Below are 12946 nucleotides of genomic sequence, written 5' to 3'. Positions count from 1 at the left end.
TCACTTATTGGATCTAAACTTGACTTGATGATTTGATCAGTTTGATAATGTTCGTAGAAGAATTATGTCCGTTCAATGGAGAATTGAATCCAATCCCATCTTCATTCACAACCAATGTTCTACTGTATTTTCTCAATAAAAATATCATCATTCAACGACATTATATTGTTTAGAATTTTTAAGTGCCAAATAAAAAAACAAAGTCTCAAACACAATTTGATAATGATTAAGCTCATTATCTTTTTATTAATAAAATAATGTTTTGAAAGTTGTTTCTGTACATTTTTCACCAATAATTGCTTATGTTCATTTAAAAAAGCATGAATTAAGCTATAGACTGCTTGATTTTTTCAATTGATTTTTCATGAATTTTGTTTAAGTGTAATTTTTTTTCTCACTTAGTTTAATTTACTTTTAAATCACATCAGGGTGTACCCAGTTCTGCCTTGAGGGAAATTTGTTTGCTCAAAGAATTGAACCACAAGAATATTGTTAGGTCAGATTTCCAAATTAAACTGCAAAATATATCGATAATAATTTTAAATAATGATAATAATGTTAATGATAATAATGATGATGTTGATAATAATAATAATAATAATCTAAAAGGTAATAGTTGTAATAAAATGGATTCACGATCAGGTTGTGTGATGTGTTGCACAGTGAGAAAAAGTTAACTTTGGTATTCGAATATTCTGATCAAGACCTTAAAAAATACTTCGACAGCTGCAACGGGGAGATTGATCCGGACACTGTCAAGGTTTCATCTCCACTAGAAATATCGCATTTTTTTCATGCAGATAACAATTTATTAAAATATTATAATATAATATAAAAAAAATTATAAATTATAAAATATTATTTATTCTGTTTCATTTATTTATTTTTGGACAATTTATTTACACTTGGTTGATTGATATTAAAATGAGTTTGATTGGTTTGGAGTGTTTAATTTTATTTTCTTTACCACTTGGCAGTCCTTCATGTACCAACTATTGAAGGGGCTGGCTTTTTGTCATGGGAGAAATGTTCTACACAGAGATCTGAAACCTCAGAATCTTTTAATCAATAAAGTTATTTGGATTTTTATTATAATTCATGGAATGTTAACATTATAATATTATTTTACTGTAAATTTGCTTCAAAACTTACTATAAATATTATTTTTTAATTAATTTTTTATATGAGAGTTATTTGAATGGGCGTTAAGGAAGAAAGGAGTGAATGAGAGACTTGTTAAAGCTGTGATGCAAAGACAAGGGGCAAAGACAAAGGTGAGGGTTGGAAGGGGGATGTCGGACGCTTTTAGTGTTAAGGTAGGAGTGCATCAAGGATCAGTGTTATCACCGTTTCTGTCTGCAATTGTGATGGATGTTATGTGTGGAAACATAATGGAGGGGTTGTTATTTGAGATTTTGTATGCAGATGATTTAGTCTTGATGGCTGATAGCATGGAAGAATTGCAGTTAAAATTTGACAGATGGAAAAGTGTTATTGAAAAGAAAGGGTTAAAAGTTAATATTGGTAAGACAAAGGTAATGGTGAGTGGGGAAGGTGGGGAGCGAGTGATAAGTAAAATAGACCCCTGTGGGGTATGTGACAGGAGAGTGAAGGCTAACTCGGTATTGTGTATAGGATGTCAGAAATGGGTGCATAAGAGATGTAGTGGTGTGAGGGGGCACTGAAAAAGGTGGAAGGCACGTTCAAATGTAAGAAATGTGTTCATGGTGTGATTAATAGGACGGACGCAAGGACGGGGTTGAGTGGTGGTATTGAAAGAGTGGAAAGCTTTGTTTACTTAGGGGATAAGCTGAACGCGGATGGAGGATGTTTGAGCGCGGTTACGGCTAGAGTTCGTGTAGGATGGATGAAATTTAGGGAACTGGGTGGGGTATTGTGTGGAAAGAAATGGTCAGTGAAGATGAAAGGGAGGGTATATAAAGCATGTGTGAGAGCAGCGATAGTATATGGTGGTGAAACTTGGGTGTTGAGGAGAGAGGAGGAAAGTGTACTGCAGAGGGCTGAAAGAGCTATGGTGAGGATGATGTGTTGAGTTAAAGTGAAGGATAGGAGGAGTAGTACAGAGCTGATGTAAATGATGGGAATGAATGAGGACATTGTGACATTGATAAGGAGATCGAGATTGCGGTGGTATGGACATTTGTTGAGAAGGGATGAAAGGGTCGGGATTAGGCGAACGTTGGAGTTTGAGGTTGAAGGAGTGGTAGGAAGGGGTCGTCCGCGATTGGGATGGAGAGAGCAGGTGGAGAAGGACAGGGTGAAAGCGGGGTTGCGTGATACTGAGGCGAGTGACAGATGTGGATGGCGTCGAGGGGTATTTCGGTTTCATCATAGGTAGCCAAACGGCAACCCCCGATCTCGGGGAAAATGTCGTCTAAACGTGTGTTGTTTATGAGAGTCATTTGAATAAGTTGAGGCATTTATATTATTAATTAAATAGAATTTATTCGCATGTATACTCTAGATTTTATGTAGGAAATCTAATATAATGAAATTAAATTTTTTAAAGAATGGAGAGCTGAAACTTGCAGATTTTGGATTGGCCAGGGCTTTTGGCATACCAGTTAGATGCTACTCTGCTGAGGTGTTCTTAAAGTTTTCAAATATTTTTAGATTTTCAATTAATTTGCTATATTTATTTTGCCTCAATAATCTACATATTGTTTTAAAATTTTTAGTGTGCCGTGATTAATTTATCATATTTATCGATTTTTGAGTGGATAAATGTATTTAAATTTGGCTATCAACTGAAAACTTTATTTCCTATCGTCTTTTTATTATGAAGGAAATCTTATTTTATGGTATAATTTGTCATGTCATGCTTACTTCATGTTGCTATATTTTAACTGGCCATAGTCAACCAAATATTTGATTTTTAGATTTATACTATATAACATTTTTATACTAATTTTAATTTTATTCGTTATTTCCAACTGAGATTTTGAATTTGGAAAATGATTAAATTTTGTAAATGGAGCAAGTATATTTATGAAAAAAAGATTTAACACCTAGCTGAAATAAACCGGCCACACACAGGTTGTTACACTCTGGTACAGACCGCCAGATGTCCTCTTTGGTGCAAAGTTGTATTCAACCTCAATCGACATGTGGTCTGCTGGCTGCATTTTTGCAGGTCCTCATAACGTGTATTTATATATCTTCATTCAGTGTTGCTGCTAGGGGATCTGTTGTAACGTCTTTTTGACGAGCACAGATTGCCATACAGCTTTTATTTTTTGTTCTTATAAGAAATAAAACCGTTAAGAAATTTTATTTTATTTTCTTTTTCAATATATGATTCACCAGTTCTATAGCCAGCACTAATACTACATTATTGTAATAACTTTTTTTATATCTAGTTCTGAGCTACTGTGTCAAAATGCTCAATATGATTTTATTTAAAGTAATTCTTAAATATAGTTTTTAATCAGAATAATTATTGAATATGATTTTTATTCAAAATAATTCTTAAATTTTCACATTTTCGTTTTGGTTGCATGTTTTACCAATTTTCTTATTTTCCAAACACAAATTTTGTTAGAATTAGCAAATGCTGGACGGCCACTGTTTCCTGGAAACGACGTTGATGACCAACTAAAAAGAATTTTCAAGTTAGTTTTTTACTTGATGTTCACTTTCTAATTACTTCAGGTAAAATTTAGATCATTATTTATGAATTAGTTGATTATTTATGTGAATTAGTTAGTTCCTTCACTCGTTTTTGAAAACAATCTTTTTTCTTTTGCAATCCGGTACTACTATCAAAGCATGAGCATGTTATAAAGCGAATCAATAGTTTTTCCAAAATGTTGCTATTTGCTTGTTTTTAATTATACAGAATTATTTGTGGAATCATCTGTTTCATATTTCAAAAATTATTTATTTTAAAAAACGTCATGAAAGTTATCAAAAAATCATAATTATCCAAAAGCTACCTGATAACCAATTTAAAAAAATATAAAATTAAGGTAATATGAAAACATTAATATATATTAAAATCAATTGTAATTTAATATCATATCACGAACGTAAAAACAGTATTATGAACTTGTAATAATTAATGGTTGCAGTAATAAGTCTTGATCATTATTATTTTAAGTTTGATAATTAAGTTAATAATATTTGTTATAGATTTCATTTTATGAAATTTTTTTTAAATCATTCCTAAAAATTTTCCCATTTAATAAAAGCACAGCATATTGTCAATCAGTTATATAAGCCTGAACTGAATAAAGTTTCCTGTTGAACTCATCACTGCACAGTTCATTGAAGAAGTTAACAGTTATGTATTATATATGTTGATGAAACATTCAGACGTCAAATGTACAACGTGATAACGCTGATGTCTATTTGTAATAAAAAAAAAATTTGTGCAACAGCATTTCAAAAAATTCAAGTTCAGATTGATAAAAAAATCTTAAGGCATTAGCGGAATTTTAATAAAAATAGGAATATTTGTCCAGCTGAGCCATCAATTAAGCACTAACAGTTCATTAATATTAACTGTTTGACCGCCATTGTCAATAGCACCGAAATGATATAAAGCGTATATTACAATATTTATTTATTTTATTAATTATAAATTATTTTCGTTAACAAATTTTGCGTAATTAATTATATCCGCCAACTCGGTTTTTTGCTCGGAGGTACAAAAGTCATTTTCAAAATAGAAGATGCATTGCTGAAATTCATCAAATCCTCAGCTGAATGATTCAGGCACGTACAGCGTCTTGATTTGCAAACATTGTATCGGCAAGGATCTTTAAATACTGTGTGATCTTTATTTTTAAATTCATCATTTGATCTTTTAACCGAAGCCTTTGAAGATTCAGATGTCATTCTTCTTGAAGGTGAATTTGAAACGGGTCTTTTTATTCTTGTAGGTAATTTCATAGTGCTCTTGCCTGTCTGGCTGTTTGTATGCGGCTTAGAAAAGGATGTCGTGATAGAATTTATGTAATTTATTCTTTTTTTGTCTATAGGGTCTGCTGAATGTTCTTTTCTTTCAAAGTTGGGTGACAACGTGCGACGAAATTTGGATTCGAAAATATCGGCAGATAAATTAGCTTTTCTTTTTAGTGCAGGGGTTATTTGGTATCGCGAGTCTGAATCTAGTACATCAGCTGATAAATTTGTTTTTCTTTTGCCGTCGGAAGTGAGTTGTCGATCGAGTAATTGATCAGATCCGTGCATTCTTCTGTCGCTGCGATCTCCTATCTTTCGTGGCAACTTGCTTCGACTTTGTCGTGAAGGTCCGTCTATTGTTTGGCTAATTTTTTTTTTAAATTTCGCGTCAGATTTATTTATTTTCAAATTTGAAATATTTGAAAATCCTATAGTGTCTATGTCAACAGGTTTACTAACAATTATTTTTATTGGGGGACGACTTTTAGCTGTTGACTTAGTCGAAACAGGTTCTCTTCTTGACGACTGTGGATCAGTTCTTTTGTAATTTGGTGAAATTTGAGAAAGACTTTCATGACTAGAGGGTCGAGTCATGATATTCAAACTCTGTTGTGAGTCAGTCTGTACCGCTACGCATGTAGTAGTTTTTATTTGAGCAATTTTTGTTGGAATTGGTATTTTAGATAGTCCCGAGTTATTAATCTTTTGGCGAGTAGTTTTTACATTTGCATAATCTTTGTTTTTCATTTGATTATATTCATCAATATCATTATGAAAGCCTGAAAAGTCGCTTCTTGTTTCATACCACTCACTCATAGATATTTCACTGTTTGTTTCTTGCCAGTTTTCTTCACTTATTGGACTATCTTTTTCTAAGTTAGTTTTTTGTTTTGCTTTTAAAGCGGATTTTTCAAATGACTTTTTATCGTTTTCGGACTGTTTTTTTTCGGCAAATTTATTAGATGTTACACTATTTTTTTCGTTGCTGGTCAATTTTTTTTGTAAACTTTTGGTTTTTTGAATTAGTTTTTCATGATCGATTAAGTTGTTTTTAATTTCGTTTTCTTGTTTATTTGTCACATCACCTACCCCTATCTTATCGCTGTCGTTATCATCATCGTCCATTTCTACAAAGGGAGTTTCTTTTTTTACTGATTTTGTCGTAGTGTCCGATTTCGATTTAGCTTCGTTCACAAAAGTTTTTTGGTTACTGTTGGCTATATCGTTTTTTCTTATATATGAAACATTGTAAAGGCTCATTAAGTCATTTTCTGTTTTGACTTCTGTTTTTATGATGAGAACATTGTCTATTTCTTTTATTGCTACGATTTCTTTTATTGGCTTTTTGCTTGGGGTTATAATTTCTTCTGTCACCACATTTTTGTCCGAGAAAGTTTCCGATTCAATTTTGTTTAATTCCTCGACGTTTATGCTCGCTAAAATTTTATCATCTTTGAATACTGGATTTTCTGTTTCTGGTTCTAATTTTTCACTCCAGTTTTTAGTTGTTTTATTTTTGCTGTCTTTTATTTCCACAGATTTTCTTGATTCAATAGTTGAACTTGTTAAACTTGTTTTACGGTTATCATGAGGTTTCGGTACATTTATTTCTGAGGTTGGTTTCACTGTTCTAGAAACTGAAAGACGTTTTTTATTTTCTGACATTAACAGTTGACTGTCATTGTTTAAGACTTTAGGTGACTCTTTGTTCTTGATTTTATTTGTACTATCATTTTGCATTGTTTTCGGTTCAACTAATTTTGAAATGCTTACTTTTCTGTCAGAATCTGATAGTTTTGCTCTAATTTTCAATTGATTTTTATCAAGTTCAGATCTTTTAGTTAGAGAAAGTGAATTTATTTCTTTTTCGTTGTCTTTCTGTTTTTTCTCTGACTCATTTGCTCCTGCTTTGCTTTCTATAAATTTTCTCGCATTTTCTCCATTTGTTTCAGATTTATTATCATTCAAATTTGTAGGTTCAAATTTTTCTTCTATTGTGGAATTTTTTTTTGTTATTGAATTATTAGAGATGTTGGTTGAATCTAATGATTCTTTTTTTTCTGTATGAATCCGATTTTGTTCATTTAATTTTATTGTTGTAAACTCGTTTGCTGTTAAATTAGGTTTAGGTTTTTTCTGTAGTTCAAATTTATTTTCATTTCCAGAGTTATCTGCGGTAATTGATTGATCTGGAGATGTTGTGTCCAAATGAATATTTTCTTTTGTTTTTATTGTTGTAGATTCATTGGCTCTTAAATCAAATTCACACCTCGAATCATCTAGCTTATTTGAATTTTTGTCTGATTCAGAGTTATTGACATCAACTCTTGTTTCAAGTGAATGATGGTTCTTGTTTTTTTTTTGATCAATGTCAATTTTTGTTTTCTCCTCGACATTTGAATTTTTGTTTTCTGTGTTTGTGATTATTTCTGCCTCATTTTGTTTTTCAGGTTTCGTTGAATTTTTTAACGCTTTATTGTCTGATTTTTCATTGGTTTCCAACTTTTTGTTTTTTTCTTCTAATTTTACTGACGCTTCCGATTTTTTTTCTTCTTTCGCCTCTACGTTTTTTATGTTTGCTTCTGAATTATTGTTTACTCTTTGAGCGTTTTGCTTGTCTTTGGTTTTTTCATTTCTTGTTTCATCTTGTGTTTCAATTTTATCAGAGTATTTAGGTATTTCGGTTTTATCGGGATTTACGGTTACTTCAATTTTATCTGAGTTTCTAGATATTTCAGTTGTATTTGCATTTTTAGACATCTGAAATAAATTCACTGTTTTGTGTTTTTCACTTTCATCTGAGTTTGTTGAATTGCTTGTTTCGGACAGTATATTACTTTTTAATTGCTCTGGTCTCGCTTGTTCTGCTGGGATATCTGCTTCTTTTTCTTTAACAAGTGATGAAGTTTTAATTAAATTACTGCTGTTCTTTTTCATTCCACCATCGTTCTCTAAACTCATATCTGTTATAGTATCCTTGTTTATTTCATTCGCTTCAGTAATCAAATCGTTTTTCTCTGTAGTTGATGAATTTTTAAAATCATTTCTTTTAGTTAGATCCGTTACCGTATTTGAATCTTGTTCTGAATATTTTAAATCATTTACAGTTTTAGAACCGTTGGTAATGCTCTGCTTGTTATTATTCACCTTGTCACCTAATTGAGGTGATTCAGTTTCTCGATTGCTTTTTGGTAGTTTATCGAAGGTATCATTTATATGATCCGTTTGCTTAGCTTCTGATGTCTCAACATTTCCAACGTTACTCTTTTTTACAGGGGCATCTCTTTGTTTATTATCCGATTTATTATCATTTTTTATGTTTCTTGAATTTTCATTTTCTGATTGAATGACATCCTTACGATTGGTTTGTTTACCACCCGTCGTTTCAACAGTTTCAATTTTATCCTTTTTTATAGCGTAACCTTTTTCTATATCATCTGATTTTTTGTCATTTTTTAAATTTTTTGAGTTTTCGTTGGCATCTTTACGATCGGTTTGTTTAGCACCGGTCGTTTCAACAGTTTCAACGTTATCTTTTTTTGTAGCAGCCTCTTTTTTTGAATCGTCAGATTTATCGTCATTTTTTGTGTTTGTTTCACTTGAGTCTTTTTTTTCTAGTTCATTTTTGGAATTTATATTTATTGACTGAACGGTATTTATACCTTCGGAATTTTCAATTTTAGAATCTGTTTCATCAGTAGGAATTTCAGTGTTTGCTATTTTTTTCGGTGGTGGCTTATTAAAAAATCTCATTATAGTTCCAAAGGTTTTCAATTTTTGTGCCTTTTTTACATCTTCCGATGTTTTATCATCTGCCTTAAACTGGAGTTCCGTTGTGGGCGTTTTTGAAGGGGTCGTATTCGAAACAGTGTCTTGCAGATCTTTTTCAGTTGTGTGTTCGCTTTTATTTGGATCATTATTTTGAAATGATATTGGAGTGTTAGGAATTGATTTAATAGGAGTTGCGTTGTCATCTTTCTCTTTTAATGTTTCATCGGTTTTATTCTTCATTTCATTTTTTGTTTTGTTTTCTGTGTTTTTTTCGTCATCTTTTTTCGGTGGATCTTTCTTTTTCGTTAAAGCTATTGTTCTCGTATAAAGTTTGAATAAGTTTCCAATTTTTTTAGTTTTTGACTTATCTTCCTGGGGATCTGCTGACTCGTTGGCGTTTTCTGATTTTTGGGGCTGCAATTTTTCATTGTTCGACTTGTCTGCATCCAAATTTTTCAATTTTCCTTCCGCTTCTAACCTTTTTCGAGCCACGTTAGCTGTTGCTCCAACTTGATGAAGTCTATTTTCTTGTATGAAAACAAGCACTTTTTCATAATCAACTTTATCATCGGTACCATCTATCCCAAACCCTTCCTATGTTTAAAATATTTATTTTTTAGACACATGGACAATGTTTTTATCAAACAAATTAATTTATTTGTCAAATTAAAAAACAACTTACGTATGCAGTTGGAGTAGGAGTATCCATTTCTAATATATTACTCTTTAATGACAATTATTCGAAAATTTTATGGATCATTTTGCTAACATACGCATCGTTTCAGTAAAATTTAAATATCACTGTATAGTTGCATTAACGATGTTTGAAACAAATCGCAATCGTAATTTTATGGGGACCTCTTACTCGATACATTCGATCTCCGTATGTTTACGATCGTTTGAGGCAACATCTTTTTACTAAGCTAAGTTCATGCGCTGGCTCATCACGTCACATAACATAACTGTCAGATTATAATTGCGCATATATATATATATATATATATATATATATACATATGCGTACGTGTGAATATATATATTTACGTGTGTATGTATCTTTTCAGATATAGGCATGTTTCTGATCATAGATAATATATATATATATTTATATATATGTATATACTTTACTATATATATATATATATATATATATATATATATATACAGTTGTTTATTAATATCACAGCATTGCATGCGTTGTTTTTCAATTATTCATACTACGAATTTCAGCTCATTATCAAGTTTGTTCAGTTCATAAACAAAATTTTTATTCATTTTTTGCATTTTGGTTTAAATATTTATGTACATTTCAACAAAAATTAAAAAAAACTTTTTTTCAACAATCATTTGTTATCATCAATGTTGAATATAGATTTTGTTTTGTGTGTCTGTTTATATAGGTTTTTAGTGACTTTGTTATTGACTTTGTTAGTGTCTTCATAAAGTGAATTTGTTCGAATTCTGACTTTGTTAGTCGGTACGACTCCAATATCGTGTTGTAGAATATTTATTGCTTGACGTCGATGAGCTAAGATTCTGCAATCCTTAGATTGTGTGGATTGTTGTTGTAGTGAATTATTTCTACGTTATTGTCAAATATTTCTCTAGTGATTTTCGTATTGTGTTTCTCTTTCAGGTGATTCTTTATTGCTTCTGACTAAACATGCATGTAAGCCTTCTTGATAATTTGGCTGTTGTCATCCCGATGTATTTAGAGTTTTGATGCCCAAACCCACCAGTTTTGCATTTATATGAGTACACAAGTGACTACGGTCTAATATCGTTTCTGGCTTGCTCGTTTAGTTGTTTTTCATAATTAGAGATGAAATTTTATTAACTGAATGGTTATAGTTTGTTTTGTACACGATATTTTCCTTTCAACTTTAAATATCAAAATATCTATTATAATTAGATTTTTAAAAATCAATTGTTAACTTCAAATTCGGAGAATGTTCTCAAATCAACAATACAAATTGATCATCCAATCATGAGTTCTTTCATAATTGTCTTTCAATAATGACCTAACTCTATTTATTTCCTAACAGGGGCTTCTCGTTTGCTCGTTCACGTGCTGTGTTTCTGTTTGCTTATTCTAAAAAATTAACTCAATAACTTATAATTTTGTTTTATATATATAACTCATTCTCATTACCTGACTTTATTCTATTCACTTTTAATTTCATTAATTTGTCATTTTGCATGTCGTAACAGACATGCAAAATGACAAATTACGTCTTCCAGGGTCTGATTTTGTAAAGGAAAAGTAAAAATACTTCCTCTTCACTATGATTTTTTGTAACTTTTGTTGATGGATTGTTTCTAAAAATCGTTTTAAATACATTTCTAAAATGAACCTCTGATTATAAGTATTGCTTTTTTAAGGTTCACATTCACAGTCATTGGTCATTTCAGTCATCTTCACTTGGTCAGTTATATTCTCACGAGCGTGGTTATAATAAAGGCAATGCGTGTATTATAATTTGTTATTTCTTGATTGTTAAAACATAAAAAAACACTATTTTATCCAAATCTGCATGATACATTTTCATTCAGTATTTGCATCAACGCTCGATCGATCAAGGCATCCATCCCTCGAATGCATTTACAATTAGGTGTATGTGTGTTTGTGTGTTTGCGTGCGTGTGTGCTTTGTACAGTTTCGAGCATATGCTATGCTTCAATGTCAATGTTGTTTATATTCATGTCTGTTGCTTGTGCGCGTGTGTATGTTTATATGTGTGTGTGCTTGTATGTGTTTGAGTGTGTTTGAGTGTGTGCATGCGTGTGTGTAGTGTATGTGCAACTCACATTCACGTGTTATGCGTATGTGCATGTAACATGTGTGATGTTTGCGTTGTGTGTGTGTGTGATGTGTGTGTGTGCATGCATGTGTGATGTGTGTGTGTGCATGCATGTGTGATGTGTGTGCGTGCATACATTTGCGTGCTTGTGTGAAGAAAACATCTGCTCGTCTTTGGGGTTTACGCTTGCCATTAAACATTTTGAAAATGTTGACTATCTTGGGTTACAATGCTAATGTTGAAATATGCAATTGAACTTTAATTTACTTGCTTGAAATATCAATATAATAAAAATTTATTTATTCCTAGCCAGTAACAATTATTAACTATTTTAATTAACTATTTTAATTATTAACTATTTTTCTCATTACTTATCTCCTTTTGTTAGGTAATATGTTAGTTACAATAATAACAATAATTTAAAATAGTGAAAATAATAATAACAATAATAACTATAATGTTGATAGCAATGATCAATAGTCAGTAGCGATAATTAATAAATATTTTTACATATAAAAAAACGAAAGAATATATGAAACGTTTTTTAATTTTTTTACTGTAATGTGATTGATCGTCACGATGATTTTTTTTAGCGTCAGTGATGCAATGTTTTCATTTGCTTCTCCAACTTTCAATGAGTTTCATTGCCTCAAAAAATGTATCACTCGTTTTTCCGACATCCATCGTAACGTTCCATCACAACGGTCACAACTTTAATGGCCATCACAACATCAATTATGGTTGTGAGGACTGCAACTTTTGTAATGCTGATGTTGTATCGTATTTGAAGATGACAGTAAGGTAGTAACGACGATGGCGATGAGATGTTGTGGTGAATTAATAACTCTCTCAATTTTAAATTCAACATCTGTTGGCGTGCACACTGAAATGCATTATGCGTGCGTGTGCCTTAACCTCCTCGTTGCTGTTATTGATATTTTTATAAGGTACACTTCTCACACAGGTTTGTTGTAGATCAGTTCTCTTCATAAATAGGCTAAATAGTATATTTTCTTACTCGTGCACATGTGTTCATTCGTGTTCATAAATATAATTATTTCCCATTATGTTCTCTCTCTTGCCAACAAACCTCCTCTTGAGACGAACACGCGTGTTAAGCATTTGCACCGATACAAACACAGCATGCAAATTTTTTCGTCTTTGTTTTTTAATTCAATGTAAATACTTTTCCCAATGTTTTTATACGCGTTCGTCGTTATAATATCGTCTGAATGTTTATTTAAAAAATTTCTGCTCGCTTGCGTTCAGCGTGTCGGCATGAATTTGAATTGTTGAACCGTTTAATGGAGGAGTCATTCTCATGACGGCGAGTGCTTGCAATGAGTGCAGTGTGTGTTGCAGTGTCCCACCACATCGCCTGAGTGTTTCAGTATTTTAATTCAATGCAAAAATATTATATAGTTCGGTGTACTCCTCATTATTTGTCC

General features: G+C 31.6%; 1 protein-coding gene across 1 annotated transcript in view; it reads left to right on the top strand.

Moving 5' to 3' along the window:
• Window positions 1-12946, top strand: part of HELRODRAFT_68175 (hypothetical protein) — a gene marked incomplete at both ends in the record, with an annotated part of 28196 nt that overhangs the window by 1017 nt on the left and 14233 nt on the right. The window contains 6 exons of the mRNA XM_009026949.1: window positions 429-496; window positions 643-760; window positions 978-1073; window positions 2531-2605; window positions 3058-3154; window positions 3563-3632. Of these exons, the coding sequence (XP_009025197.1) occupies window positions 429-496; window positions 643-760; window positions 978-1073; window positions 2531-2605; window positions 3058-3154; window positions 3563-3632 (524 nt within the window). The remainder of the gene's footprint in view (window positions 1-428; window positions 497-642; window positions 761-977; window positions 1074-2530; window positions 2606-3057; window positions 3155-3562; window positions 3633-12946) is intronic.

The sequence above is a fragment of the Helobdella robusta genome (genome assembly GCF_000326865.2).
Source record: "Helobdella robusta unplaced genomic scaffold HELROscaffold_5, whole genome shotgun sequence".
Lineage (NCBI taxonomy): Eukaryota > Metazoa > Annelida > Clitellata > Rhynchobdellida > Glossiphoniidae > Helobdella > Helobdella robusta.
The sequence above is the reverse complement of the archived record's forward strand: the minus strand, read 5'-3'. Positions and strand labels throughout refer to the sequence as shown.